This window comes from Mirounga leonina, unplaced genomic scaffold (genome assembly GCF_011800145.1).
Source record: "Mirounga leonina isolate KUSES-001 unplaced genomic scaffold, KU_Mleo_1.0 Mir_149382, whole genome shotgun sequence".
NCBI classification, from domain to species: domain Eukaryota; kingdom Metazoa; phylum Chordata; class Mammalia; order Carnivora; family Phocidae; genus Mirounga; species Mirounga leonina.
Window position 1 is genome coordinate 1 of NW_023270372.1, and position 14,609 is coordinate 14,609.

A 14,609-nucleotide genomic window follows, 5' to 3' on the forward strand; every position below is an offset into this window, starting at 1 on the left:
GTGGGCAGCAGAGGACTGTCGTTGCCACACGGAGAGGTCTCCCTGTGGGACGTTGTGCTGCAGGAAGGACGTAGATGGATTCTAAGCATTAAACTGCAGATTCTTGATCCTTAGGATTGAATTCTCAAGACTGATCTTGTCTGAGGAAGAAGCAGCTTAGAGGAGGAGGAAGAGGAAAGGAGGGAGTCAGGAATGGCTGTTTGTCAGGTAAAGTCATATTCTTGGTTGGTTTTCTGTCTCTCAATCCTGCTGTGCCCTTGCTGGACTCGCTAATCTTCTCTGACTCTAAAGTGTCCCGCCTGTGCCGTGTCTGTCCACACGCCCCCAGGCCTTCCCTCAGTCCCTCTCCTTCCACTTAGAGTCCATCTCAAGCTGACTCATGACGTGGAGCCTGTGAGGAGGCCCCTTTGTGTCATGGAGAGACGACTTCTCTTATTTCAGTACATTTAAGTGTATATATATGTGCATGAATGCGCAAGCCCCTAGTTTTTGAAAGGACATTAACATTACTTCATAAATACGTTATTAATTGTTGAGGTTAAATCTTAACCTAAACTTAATCTTTTCCATGGCTTTACATATTTCCTACTCTAACACGAGTTAAACAGTATAAGAAGAATGACAGTTATGTGCATGTGTGTTCATGTATAATGACCTTTTTTTTTTTTTAAAGATTTTATTTATTTATTTGAGAGAGAGCACACGAGAGGGGGAAGGGTCAGAGGGAGAAGCAGGCTCCCTGCCGAGCAGGGAGCCCGATGCGGGACTCGATCCCGGGACTCCAGGATCACGACCTGAGCCGAAGGCAGTCGCTTAACCAACTGAGCCACCCAGGCGCCCGTATAATGACCTTTTATTCATGTCCACGTTCTTAGCCTTGAACTTGTTTCAGATTGTCTCAGGGAACCCTCTGTTAGCGTACTCTGGATGTCGTCTGCTATATATGTTTAATTGTTCAAGTTCAATTCCAAAGCCTAGACATCTGGATTCAGGAGCTTGTTCTGCCATTTCTTAGCATTTGACCTTGGGTGGGTTTCGGGGAATGTGTGTGACAGTCTCCTCAGGATGATGGGAACAGATCTGTCTTTAATGAGTGACGATGTTGTTACAATTAGTGCGTGTAAAGCATTTAGTGTAATGCCTAGCACATGGGAAGCATTCAAGAGCTTTTGTTCATTGCTGTTGCTATCATTATCCCAATTTTTAGATTCTGGCCTTTCTCTAAAGTCACTGTGGACATTGTCATCTCTGAAGATACCGCTCGTGCCCTAGCTCATCTAAGATATTGAATATGTGTGTAAAACACGAGAATGGCACTTCTTACAGGTAGCCCTGTACTGATTGTCTATTTTTTTTTAAAGTTTATTTTTTCTGAGTAATCTCTACACCCAATGTGGGGCTCAAACTCACAACCCCAAGGTTAAGGCTCACATGCTTCCCTGGCTGAACCAGCAAGGCACCCCTGATTTCCTATTTTTATATTTCTTATATTGTCCACAAAACTGAAAAAAGCCATATTGATTGAGAAGCCATCCTAACCTCGTATGGAAAAGTATAATAGGCCAAAATAAGGGACAGAGAACTTCCTCAGAAATACCTTATGTGGATCTGTAAGAACACCCCCTTCATCTGAATCCATCCTTACACATCTCTCCTCTTCTCGTTTTATGTGAAGATAAGAACTCTCTCCACAGTTCCTTGGCGAAATGTGTTCTCATTTCAGGGATGGTTGACCTTCAGGGATGTGGCCATAGAATTCTCTCAGGAGGAGTGGGAGTGCCTGAACCCTGCTCAGAGGGCCTTGTACAGGGACGTGATGGTGGAGAACTACAGGAACCTGGTCTCTGTGGGTGAGGAAACTGTCCCTCCAGCAGTGGGGGTCTGCCCTTGCGTATCTTTGCATTTTCCCTTGTTCGTCTTCTGGGAGCCCCTGCCCTGCTTGACTGAGATCGAAGCCCTGTTGACTCAGAAATGAATGTGGCATCTGGACTTTTCATTCACACTTTCTTCCGATGATCAGCGCACTTAATCAGGCATGGTGCCGGAGCTCAAGGATGCATAAAACCATATTATGAAAAACAAAATATCCAGTTCCATTTGTTCTACCCTTGTGCTTTTGATTCCGTAGTTCTTAGAAGAAAGTGAGATATTTATTTAAACTGTTCTCTAAGTCTTCAGAGGAGGCAGTGGGTGGATAAAATTTTGAAACTGTTTTTCAGTTTTTACTGAGGTGTAATTGACAAAGAAAATTGTAATATATTTAAAGTGTACCCCACAATGATTTGAAATACACATACATTGTGAAAGGATTTCCATAATCAAGTAAGATGCATTACCTCACTTGTTTTTTCTGTCTTTCTTTTTTTTGGTGAGAACACTTAAGCCCTGTTCTCTGAGCAAATTTCAGTTATATCATATTATCAACTACAGTCACCATGTTGTCCATTAGCTCCTCACACCTTATTCACCATGTAGCTGAAATTTTGTCTCCTTTTACCAGCGTTTCGCCATTTTCCCTCTGCCTCGCCCTCAGCACCCACCCATCCTCCCTTGTTTCTAAACATGGCTTCTTCCCTCGTCATCACGCTCCCTCCGTGTTAAATGTCTTCCATTTTTGTCCCACATCCATACTATAATTCCTGCAGTTAAGAATGGGACAGCGTGATAGTATTTGCCACATCAGCTCCTTCTTTTTTTCCAAGGCCGCAATTCTAACTGCCCTGGTACATTTATCTTCCCATAGATTGGCAAGTTCAGTCACTTCTCCCATGTGCTCTTGACTTCCTGCCCTCCACTCCTCACCTTCCTTCTGGCCTTTCCTTACATGGTACCTCCATCGGGATGGACTACAGTATTGCTTACTAGCATATTAATTTTGTCCTCTTAAACACCCTCATTCCCACAGGACCCCCTCACCAGCCACACTGCTCTCACTGTATAAGGAAAGATCCCTGTTTATCCACTGTATCACTGTTTCAGGACACTATGGAAATTTATATGTGCAAGGGGTGACGAGGTACTGAGGATGGCTGAGTAACACTGTTAGCAACACAACTCAGCTCTGGTGTCTCCATCGAAGTATTTATTTCAGAGCTTGGGATCTTGACTGTGACATGTGGGCAGTCGTGCACAAGAACACATTGTCTGAACCTGCAGGCCCAGGTCAATCCTGTTTCTCTATAACTTTTTCTATAAATAGGAGTTAGAAACACAAACCCCGTGTGCCTGCTGGCCCTATTTAAAAAACAGTGGTAATTTGGGGGCTTCTTGTTGGCTCAGTCAGTTAAGCATCCAGCTCTTGATTTTGGCTCAGGCCTTGATCTCAGGGTCGTGAGTTCAAGCCCTGCGTTGAGCTCCACTCTGGGCATGGAGCCTACTAAAAAAAAAATAGTGATAATTTACTTCAACGCTTTTGTTGTTGTTGTTGTTAAAGATTTTATTTATTTATTAGAGAGGGCGCGCATGCACACGAGTGGAGGGAGGGGCAAAGGGAGAGGGAGAAGCAGACTCCCCGCAGGGAGCCTGACAAAGATGCGGGGCTCGATCCTAGGACCCCGGGATCATGACCTGAGCCGAAGACAGACGCTTAACTGACTGAGCCACCCAGGCGCCCTTTTAACCATGTTAGCGCTATTAGAAGGTTTCGAATATTCCATGTTTTATAGTAGAGTCTCGGAAATTCCTTTGCTTAGTAAGATGCAGCAACTTTCTGTCATGATTTTAATCCGTTGGCCTTTTGCCCATGTCTTGGCTCAGCCTGCCATAACAAATACCATAACCCAGATGGCTTAACAACAGAAATTTATTTCTCACAGTTCCGGAGACTGGCGAGTCCAAAATCTTACTGCTAGTCAGCTCAGTTCTTGATGAGTATTCTCTTTCTGATTTAGAACACTGTCTTCTTGCCGTGTCTTTGCATGATGGAAAGAGTGAGAGGTAGCAAGCACTCATCTCTCTTCTTATAACAGTTCTAATCCCATTCACGGCACTCCAGCCTCATGACCTGCCAAAGAACCCACCTCCAACACCATCGTATTGGGGTGGACACAGACTTTCCGACCATGCAGCCCGCGTTGTATTTTGTATGTTTTTATTCTGCAGTTTTGTCTAAACAGTGTTTGATCTGGCCTTAGTTAATAAGGTTTTCACGCACAAGCTCTTTATTACATATACTTTGTGCCAATGACCTAAAAAAGTAAAGAACAGTGTGTAAATAGGGAATTGCTCTGTTGCTTAGCTGTTACATAACTGCGGGCATAAAATCATCATTGTGATTTATGGGGCGCCTGGCTGGCTCAGTCGGTGGAGCCTGTGCCTCTCGATCTCGGGGTCATGAGTTCGAGCCCCACGTTGGGTATAGAGATTACTTAAAAAAAATCATAATTGTGATTTCTGACTTCTTTTCCCAACTATCATTCTTTATAATGTTAAGTATTTACGTGACTTGATACTTCAAAAGTGAGTGGTCTTAACACAAATTCCAGTTCTCATATGGTGTGCTGGTTCTAGAATAGAAGCCCTTGCTTTTTTCTTGTTTTGTTTTTTTTTTTTTAGATTTTATTTATTTATTTATTTGAGAGAGAGAGAGAGAGAAACAGCATGAGAGGGGAGAGGGTCAGAGGGAGAAGCAGGCTCCCCGTGAGCCAGGAGCCCGATGCGGGACTCGATCCAGGGACTCCAGGATCATGACCTGAGCCGAAGGCAATCGCTTAACCAACTGAGCCACCCTGGCGTCCTTTTGCTTTTTTTCTTAAGAGAGATTTGTTAAGAATTCTACAAACTAATTTTGTGTAATTGTGTTTACTTATTATTTCTATCATGGTTTCACTATAGGTTACTAGAATGTTTTATTAATTGTCATGATTTATAGATGATGGTTTTTCTGAATGTATAATGCAACATAACTGACTTAAACCACTTGTTAATATTGCCAAATGGTGACTACAGTTTTATAACCAGTATTGAGAAAAATATTTTTGTAACGTTGTTTGATTAAATTCTTCCTCATCTCCCCAGCGCTGCTATGGTTTTCCAACTCCAAATTGCCATTTACTAGATTACTCACTAGATAAGTTTGTTTCGGATTATTTAGCATTAGATGGACTTGAGCATTAGTGCACAATAAATACGCAGTAAATATGGATGGTATTTTTATCTCTTCAGATAGGAAAGAGCCATATATATTCTGTGAAGTGGTGTGTGATTTGGGGCCATGATGGAAAAATACCCCTTCTTTCAGGGCTAGCATAAGTTTGTACACTGATTGTTTTTTTTTTGCCATTGATTATTTAAAGTAGGCTTCTCTAAAATTAATTTGAATTCCATGGAGTCACCCTTTTATCTTAAAGAAGCCTATTCCTTTTGTGTTCCTACAAATTGAAGATCATGGTTCCATTTCATAACTGATCAAAATATGTAGTACTTTTGGTGTAATTTGTTTTTCAATATGAAATTTTTCTGTAATTAATGGGAAACCTATGGTTCTTTATATCTTGTAGCTATCTCTTCCAAATATAGGATCAAGGAATTACCACCCAAAGAGACCAGTAATACAGGGGAAGTATTGCAGACAGTTATATTGGAAAGACATAAAAGCCGTGACACCGACGATTATGCTTTTAGAGCAATCCGGAAAAATATTCCTGACTTTGAGTGTCAGTGGGGAGACGGTGAAAGAAATTACAAAGCAGTGCTTGTGACCCTTAACAAAAATCTCAATGGTGGAAGAGATCGATATGGTGGAAGAGATGCAGGAAATAAGCCAATTGAAAACAGGTTTGGACTAAGCTTTCAGTCACATCTGGCTGGAGTGCAGATACTTCATACTGAAGGGAAAATTTATGAATGTCACCCAGCTGAGAAGTCTGTCAGCGTTGGGTCTTCAGTTTCACCACATCCCAGAATTCTTCCTAGTGTCCACACCAGCATTTCTAGTGAACGTGGGAATGATTTCTTGCGTTCTTCGTTACTCACACAAGACCGGAAAGCGCACCTTAGGGAAGAACCTTACAAACGTGATGAGTGTGACAAAGCAGTTAATCCCAGTTTACACCTCACTAGACATCAGATAATCCACCCAGGAGAGAAACCATATAAATGTGATGTATGTGGGAAGGTCTTCAATCACAACTCACACCTTGCATGTCATCGAAGAATTCACACCGGAGAGAAACCTTACAAGTGCGTCGAGTGTGGCAAGGTCTTCGGTCGCAATTCACACCTTGTGCGTCATCACAGGATTCACACTGGGGAGAAACCTTACCACTGCAATGAGTGTGGTAAAGCCTTTAGTGAGTGTTCAAGTCTCACTAACCATCAGGTAATCCATACTGGGGAGAAACCTTACAAGTGCAACGAATGTTGCAAGGTCTTCAGTCAGAGTTCAGGCCTTGCAAGCCATCGAAGAATCCATACTGGAGAGAAACCTTACAAATGTACTGAGTGTGGCAAAGCCTTTACGTATAGTTCACAACTCACTAACCACCAGGTAATCCACACTGGTGTGAAGCCTTACAAATGTACTGAGTGTGGCAAAGCCTTTAATCAGAGCTCCCATCTCACTAGACATCAAATAATCCACACAGGGGAGAAACATTACAAGTGTGACGAATGTGGGAAGGTCTTCAGTTACGATTCACACCTTGCCCGTCATCGCAGGATTCATTCTGGAGAGAAGCCTTACCAGTGTAATGAATGTGGCAGAGCCTTTAGTATGTACTCAAGCCTTACTTATCATCAGGTCATCCATACGAGGGAGAAGCCTTACAAATGTAATGAATGCGGCAAGGTCTTCAGTCAGAGTTCGAGCCTTCCCAGTCATCGGAGAATTCATACTGGGGAGAAACCATACAAATGTAATCAGTGTGGCAGATCTTTTATTCAACGCTCAAACCTCACTAGACATCAGATGATTCATACAGGAGAGAAACCATATAAATGTAATGTATGTGGGAAGGTCTTCAGTCAAAATTCGAGCCTTGCAAGTCATCAGAGAATTCATACTGGGGAGTAACAGACGTAATGAGTGTGACCAAGCCTTTATTGTAAGTTCAAGCATGAATTGGCATTAGAGAGTCCACCCTAAAGAGAAATCATATAAATGTAACGCATGCGGCGGAGGACTTACACAGGCTTCACAACTCACTAGACATCAGGATATACATCTCTGATGACACCACATTAATGTAATGTGCATGCTAAGGCTTTTGCCCATGGATCAAAACTGCAGAACATCACAGCACTCATACTGGAGAGCAGCCTTGCAAGTTTAATGAATCTGAAGGCTTTCTGGCAAACATTCATGCCTTTGATGTCATGAGAGTATACTAGAGAGAAACCTACAGATTTACTGAACATGTAAAGGCCTTTAAAGCAACACTGTGTCCTCGGGGTTCACCAGTTCATCGTAGAACAAAATAATCCGAAATAGGACTAAGTCTTCCAAATGTAATGAATATTTTTATATTTCTTCCATGACTTTTACAACAGAATCCACAGCAGAGAATTCTTATGAGGACTAAAATAACTAACTCTCAAGTTCTCTAAATTTAACCTGAGATAGTACATACCACAGAATAATTTAAAGCCAAAATGTGTTACAACTCTAGATAGAAAAAAAAGATCCATAGAGATACAGTAAAGGTATATAGATCCTGAAGATATTATTCTGTTGTTTCTTTTCTAAATCTTTTCTAGGTTAAAGTATTATTGTTTTACATTTCACATTTAAAACTATGATCATTTTTGAGCTACTATTTGTACAGGTGTGAAGTTTTTGCAGATTTTTTTTTTTTTAAGATTTTATTTATTTATTTGAGACAGAGAGAATGAAAGAGAGAGCACATTAGAGGGGGGAGGGTCAGAGGGAGAAGCAGGCTCCCTGCCGAGCAGGGAGCCCGATGCGGGACTCGATCCAGGGACTCCAGGATCATGTCCTGAGCCAAAGGCAGTTGCTTAACCAACTGAGCCACCCAGGCGCCCTTTGCAGACATTTTTTTTCTGTTATGGGAAATCAACTGGTCCACCATCATTTTTTTTTTTTTTTAATTCTCTCTTCATTCGGTTTCCTTGGTACCTTTGTCAAACCTCAGTTGGAAGTACTTGTGTGGGGCCATTTCTGGCCTTTTCCATTGATCTATATGTCTCTTACTCCACAAATACAATGTAGTCTTGACTACGTTTCACCATATTAGAAATGTAGAATGAGTGATTCCAACCACTTTATTCTTCCTTTTAGGGTGGTTTTATTTTTTAAAATTTCTTTTTTAAAGATTTTATTTATTTATTTGAGAGAGAGAATGAGATAGAGAGAGCATGAGAGGGGGGAGGGTCAGAGGGAGAAGCAGACTCCCCGCCGAGCAGGGAGCCTGATGCGGGACTGGATCCCGGGACTCCAGGATCATGACCTGAGCCGAAGGCAGTCGCTTAACCAACTGAGCCACCCAGGCGCTCTCAGGTGTTTTAGCTCTTCTAGTTCCTTTGCCTTTCCTTATAACTTTTAGAAGAATCTTGTTTGTGTCTGCAAGATACCTTGATAGAAGTTGTGTTAAGCCTGTGTATCAATTTGCGGTCATTTGACATCATTTCTATGTTGTATCTTCCAATAAATGGCTGTGGTATGTCTCTATTTGTGTGATCTTTTATAGATTATTAGCATCAAAATCCTGTCAGTGTTTTGTTAAATTAATGTATGTTTGTACTTTTTCCTTTTTGAGCAGTCGTACATATTGTATTTTTTTTTTTAAGATTTTTTTTTTTATTATTTATTTATTTGAGAGAGAGAGAACACATGAGAGGGGATAGGGGCAGAGGACAAAGCAGACTCCCTGCCGAGCAGGGAGCCTGATGCGGGACTCGATCCCGGGACTCCAGGATCATGACCTGAGCCAAAGGCTGTCGCTTAACCAACTGAGCCACCCAGGCGCCCTACATACTGTATTTTTGATTTCAGTTTCTACTTGTTAATTGCTACTGCATTGAAATGAGATAGATTTTTAAAAAGATTTTATTTATTTATTTTAGAGAGAGCATGAGTGTGGGGAGGGGCGAGGGGAGGAGCGAAGGGAGGGGAAGAGAGAGAATCTCAAGCAGACTCTGCCCTGAGCACAGAGCCCGACATGGGACTCGATCTCACGACCCTGAGATCATGACCTGTGGCAAAATCAAGAGTCAGACACTTAACTGACTCAGCCACCCAGGTACCCCAAGACAGATTTTTTAAAATGTTGATCTTGTGTACTCCGAATTTACTCATCTCATGGGGCACCTGGCTGGCTCACTCGGAAGAGCATGCAATGCTTGATCTCTGGGTCATGAGTTCAAGCCCCACATTGGGTGTAGAGATTACTAAAAAAATCAATAAACTTAGGGGCACCTGGGTGGCTCAGTGGTTAAGCGTCTGCCTTTGGCTCAGGTCATGATCCCAGTGTCCTGGGACTGAGCCCCGCGTCGAGCTCCCTGCTCCGAGGAGAGCCTGCTTCTCCCTGTCCCTCTGCCTGCCGCTCTGCCTACTTGTGCTCTCTCTCTCAAATAAATAAATAAAATCTTAAAAAATAAATAAAACAAAAAAACCCTAGTAACTTGAAAAAAATTGTTAAAAATTGCCTTGTTATAATTTATAACTGTTGAGACATTTTCAACCGTGTAAAGGAAAGCATCTTATTTTTTTTCTAATTTTTAAGTAATCTCTACGCCCAGCTTGGGGGTGAAACTCACAACTCTGAGACCCGGAGTTGCGTGCTCTACCAAGTGGGCCACCTAGGCGCCCCCGAAAACAAAAGAATCTTAGTTTCCAACATAAATGGCCCCCACACCTTTAAACTTTTACCTTCAAGCTGTTTGAACCATAACTGAGCTAGGCAGGAGGCAAGGCATCTCCACGGAAAAGACAGGTTTCCAAAGCAGGGAAACAGACCTGCGAGCCGAGAGGCGTGACTCGAGTCCCAGGCCCCGCCCCCGTCCCGGCCCCGCCCCGAGCAAAGGCTCCGCCCCGGCCTCGCCCCGCCCCTTACTCTTCCCGCGCAGGCTCCGCCTCTCGCCGCCCGCCTCTTCACTGCGCACGTGCGGGTTCCTGTTGCCCAGGAGCGAGCGAAGGTCCCGCCGGGGAGCGTGAATTTCCGTCTTTCTCGTTTGAACCTGCTCGTCGCAGTCCCCTGTCCTCCATAGACGGGGTGTGGGGGTCGCTACGGGCCGTAAAATCCCCGCACCCGCTCCTGCAGCCGAGTACATGCCGACGTCGCGGTGGGAGGCCGGGCGCGCGTCCCTTCGGGTTGAAACTCGCGGCCAGGCTGGTCCCCGCCCTCGGCGCTTCCGTGTTGGGTCCACGCAGACGCCGGCTTCCGCGTCCGCGTCCTGCTTGGAGCCGACTTCGGACCCCGGCGCCCGCCCCGGCCCCGTAGAGCCCCCGTCGCGAGGTGGATTTATGCCCTTGGCGCCCCCAGCCCCCCAGCGTCGCGGTCTCGGCCCGGCCGGCAGCCCCTGCAGCCCCCTCGGGGGGGAGAGAGGTCCTGGGATTCTGGAGAGCTCAGCCCGCTTCTAGAATCGCGCCCCTCTGAGCAGCTCCCAGGCTCCTGTCCCTGGTCCCCTCTGTCCCTGGTCCCCTCTGTCCCTGGTCCCCTCTTCCCCCGACCCCGCAGTGCGGTGGGTGACCTGGGCCTGCCTAGTGACACTCGGTGTCCTGTGGGTGACCTGGGCCTGCCTAGTGACGCTCGCTGTCCTGTCCCCAATTCCTCCCGCCCGGGGAGTGCGCTCTTGTGGGAGGCGGGCGTCTCCCGGACGAGAAGAGTCAGGAGGAGGAGCGACAGACCCAGGGAAAGAATGCTAGAAACATGGAAAAAAGTGAGGGAGAACCGTGACGAACAGCTGGCCAAGTGGAGGACGTGTGCGGGACTGGCAAAGACATGAAGCGTGAACGAATTACCTGAACAAGTAGCAGGGGGAGAAAAGGAGATGGAGTAATTTAGAGAGAAGCGGGACCTCCAGGCAGATGAAGGGGAGCAAAACAGTGAGAAAGGGGAGAAGCAGGAGCTGGAGCAACAAAGGGAGAGGCCCTGAGACGGGTCGGGAGAGAAGATACACGAGCTGGAGCCTTGGCCGAGTGCCACGTGGTACCGGGACAGAAAGAGGGAACGGAATGGTGGATGACTTGAGAGGAGAGGGAGAAACAGGGAAGTAGTAGAATGAGCTGGAGTCTGGAGCGTGGGGACAGAGCGGGTGTTGTAATAGAGCGCCGACCTAATAGGGAGAGCAGAGACGGGGCGGATGGGGGAAGGAAAGAGGCAGAAATACATGGAGATCAGGGACGATCAGAAAGGTTGGGGAGAAAGTTAGGGAGTGGGGCTGGACAGGTGTAAGAGAAGGAATCCATAGAAGGACAGAAACAGGACAGGAGAGGGGAACAGAGTAAGAAGAAACCCAAGGGGAAAACAGGGCCCCATACCCCTCCCCCCCAAAAAAGTGTCAAAGGAAAAAAACTATTTTTTTTTTAAGGAAAAAAATATTAATGATGCCTGTTAAAGATGGTAAGACAGGGTTTATTCAGAACCATCCCCCCATAGGTGTAGGGACCACTACAGTAGGATTTACAGTTTGGGAGAGAGATCGGGCTCAACTCTGAACACATCCTGGGAAAGTGGGAATTTAGAGGCAAGGTGTAGGGAGGGGTTACTGCATGGAAAATAGCCAGGAGGAGACATCAGGAGAACCTCTCCTGGTCCTCAACACCACCTGCATGTCTCTCAGGTTCCGCTCAGGAGCAGAGGGAGAGGGAGAAGCAGAACTGCAGTGAGCATGGAGCCCAAGGGGGGCTTGATCTCAGAAACCTGAGATCATGACCTGAGCCAAAACCAATAGTTGGTCGCTTAACCCACTGAGCCACCCAGGCGCCCCACCAAAGCTGATTTTGTAAGGAAGTGCACAGATGCGCCCAGGACAAGGTTCAGGGGTCTGACTCAAGTTTGGTGAAGCAAAGACTCTGTCAAGAGACAGAGTGAGAGAAAGAAATCAAGGAGATAGATATGCAGAATAAGGGGAAATACATCCTCATGAAGAAAGAGGGTGTGCCTGCATCCAGATGAGTGGTAAGTTGTTTGGATATGGATCATTAAGTTATGACATTGATTTGTGGCTTTATAACCTAAGAAATTGGAGTTTGTTTCAATTATACAGATAAGGATGAGGCTTATAAAACTCCTGTCTCAAAGGCTTGAGCACTTCATGATTTTTTGTATCAGAAGATACCTTCCAACTGCAATCCCTATTCAGCCAGGGGTCAGCGACTTGATTCAGTCAGGGGTCACCCCCTTCCGTTTGCCTTTACTGGGGGAGGAGGGGGGAGTGGGGTGGGTCAGACATGATTGACTGTCACTACACAGTTCCTTTTCCTTTTTTTTTTTTTTTTAAGATTATTTATTCATTTGAGAGAGAGCATGAGCAGAGAGAGGCAGAGGGAGAGGGAGAAGCAGGCTCCCCGCCGAGCCAGGAGCCCGACGTGGGGCTCGATCCCAGGACCCCAGGATCATGACCTGAGCCGAAGGCAGACGCTTAACCATCTGAGCCACCCAGGCGCCCCATCCTTTTTCTTTTTTTTAAGATTTTTATTTTTATTTACTTTTTTAAAAGATTGTATTTATTTGACAGGGAGAGACACAGTGAGAGAGGGAACACGCCCCCCACCCTTTTTTTTTTAAGATTTTAAAATTTATTTGACAGTGTGAGAGCGCACAAGCAGGGGGACGGGCAGAGGGAGAGGGAGAAGCAGGTTCCCCGCTGAGCAGGGAGACCAACGTGGGGCTCAATCCCAGACCTGAGCTGAAGGCAGACACTTAACCAACTTAGCTACCCAGGTGCCCCCACATGGTTCCTTTTTAAAGGAACATTGAAAGTGTGGGTTTAGAGGGGCGCCTGGGTGGCTCAGTCGTTAAGCGTCTGCCTTCGGCTCAGGTCATGAACCCAGGGTCCTGGGATTGAGCCCCGCATCGGGCTCCCTGCTCCGCGGGAAGCCTGCTTCTCCCTCTCCCACTCCCCCTGCCTGTGTTTCCTCTCTAATTGTGTCTCTGTCAAATAAATAAATAAAATCTTTAAAAAAAAAAAGAAAGTGTTGGTTTAGTAACGAATTTACTTTTTTTTTCTTATGTCTTTACATTTAATTCGATATTTTTGAACTGGGATAAACCTTAAGTTTACTCAGTTTCTACCTTGAGGATAATTATTAATAAATATCTGAAATAAGCTCAGTCGGATTTAGTAGTCATTTCGTCATTCTCTTGTAAGTATGAAATAGTCTCAATTTTTTTGACTTCGCTAGTTTTAAAAACATGCCCAGACTTTTTCACTTTTAAGTTAATTGTGTCTGGTTCAGATTGAGGCCTGCTGGCTTTCTCATTGCCCCTCTAGTGAGCCCTCCTCTTCCTCGCTCCCTTTCAGAACACCAGCCACTAAAAGCTTGCTTCTCCTCTCTTCAAATCCCGCCTCCAGCTGTCGCGTGAACCCCATCCAGTCAAGCCTTCAGCAGCCACTGCGCCCCGGAGACTTTCTCGTTCCGAGTCCCCAGTGACCCCATTTCTCAGTCCAGGATTGAATTTCCTGCCCTCATCTTGCTTCTCCCGTCGGACACAGGTGGCCCATGTGAGCGCTCCCTCTTCCTGGACACGTTTGTTCTCGGTTTGAGGACGTCCCGCTAAGCTTTACTACTCTGTCCGCCTGTTGGGTTCCCGATCACTGTCGCCTCGCAGCTTTCCTGCTGGTGTCTGCCGAACTGCCTGATCTCTGGGTGTGGGGCGCCCCACGGTCTAGTCCTGGTACCTCTTCTGTGTCTACACCCCTGCCTTTCCTCATCCCCTCCTCTCCTGGTTCTCAACACCACCTGCATGTCTCTCAGGTTCCGCTCTCCACCAGACTTCTGCCCTGACCTCCATCCCGTGTCCAGCTGCCTCCACATCTCCGCTGGGGCGTGTGCATCTTCATTTGTGCAAAACTGACTCAGCCCGCCCCAGGGGCCCTCCCCCTGCGTTCTCCACATCTTGGTTGGGGCGACCCTGTACTTCCTGAGGCCTAGATGCACATCTTGGCATGGTTCTAAATATAAGATGTTCCAGTATTTGTAAATGTTTTAACGTATAAGATGAAGAGAGTTGGATAATTTGCTAAAAATGAGAGGAGGAATCCATGGTTTCTAAAGTTCTTTCAAGATGTGGGAGGCAAATGTTGGAGGACCACTCCCTTCCTGATCTGCTTCCCCGGGGGCCTCTCTGACCTTGTCTGCTGCCGGTCCCCCCCGTCACCCTGCTGCAGCCATGCTGGCCTCTTCCCCTTTCCTGGGCCCAGGCTTGCTCCTGCCTCAGGGCCTGTCCCTCTGCCTGGAACTGTCTGGCCCCTCAGATGCAGGGGGCAAACACCCTCCTTCGCCCAGGTCCTCGATCTGATACCGCCTTCTCGGGGGAGTCTTTTGCCCACCCTTCCCCCCCGACCTCTGCCGCCTGCCCTGCATGTTCCCTTCTGCCCCTTCCCCTTTCAGGTCTGGGTCCTGGTGACAACAGGGCCCCAGGGGCGAGCAGAGCCAGAAGGTGGGCGGTGTGCTGGGCTGGCCTCCTGTGAGTGCGCTGCAGCCAGCC

The 14,609-nt window shown here is 46.2% G+C and overlaps 1 protein-coding gene across 1 annotated transcript; it reads left to right on the plus strand.

The window, feature by feature from the left end:
- Nucleotides 1-6: 6 nt before the first annotated feature.
- On the plus strand, nt 7-6,786 carry LOC118011031 (zinc finger protein 347-like; the record flags this gene model as incomplete). Its single annotated transcript, XM_035005613.1, is given in 3 exon segments — nt 7-207; nt 1,724-1,850; nt 5,499-6,786. Coding segments are annotated over 3 exon segments (1,430 nt in total), but the record flags the coding sequence as incomplete, so codon positions are not given.
- Between the last annotated feature and the right edge of the window lie 7,823 nt (nt 6,787-14,609).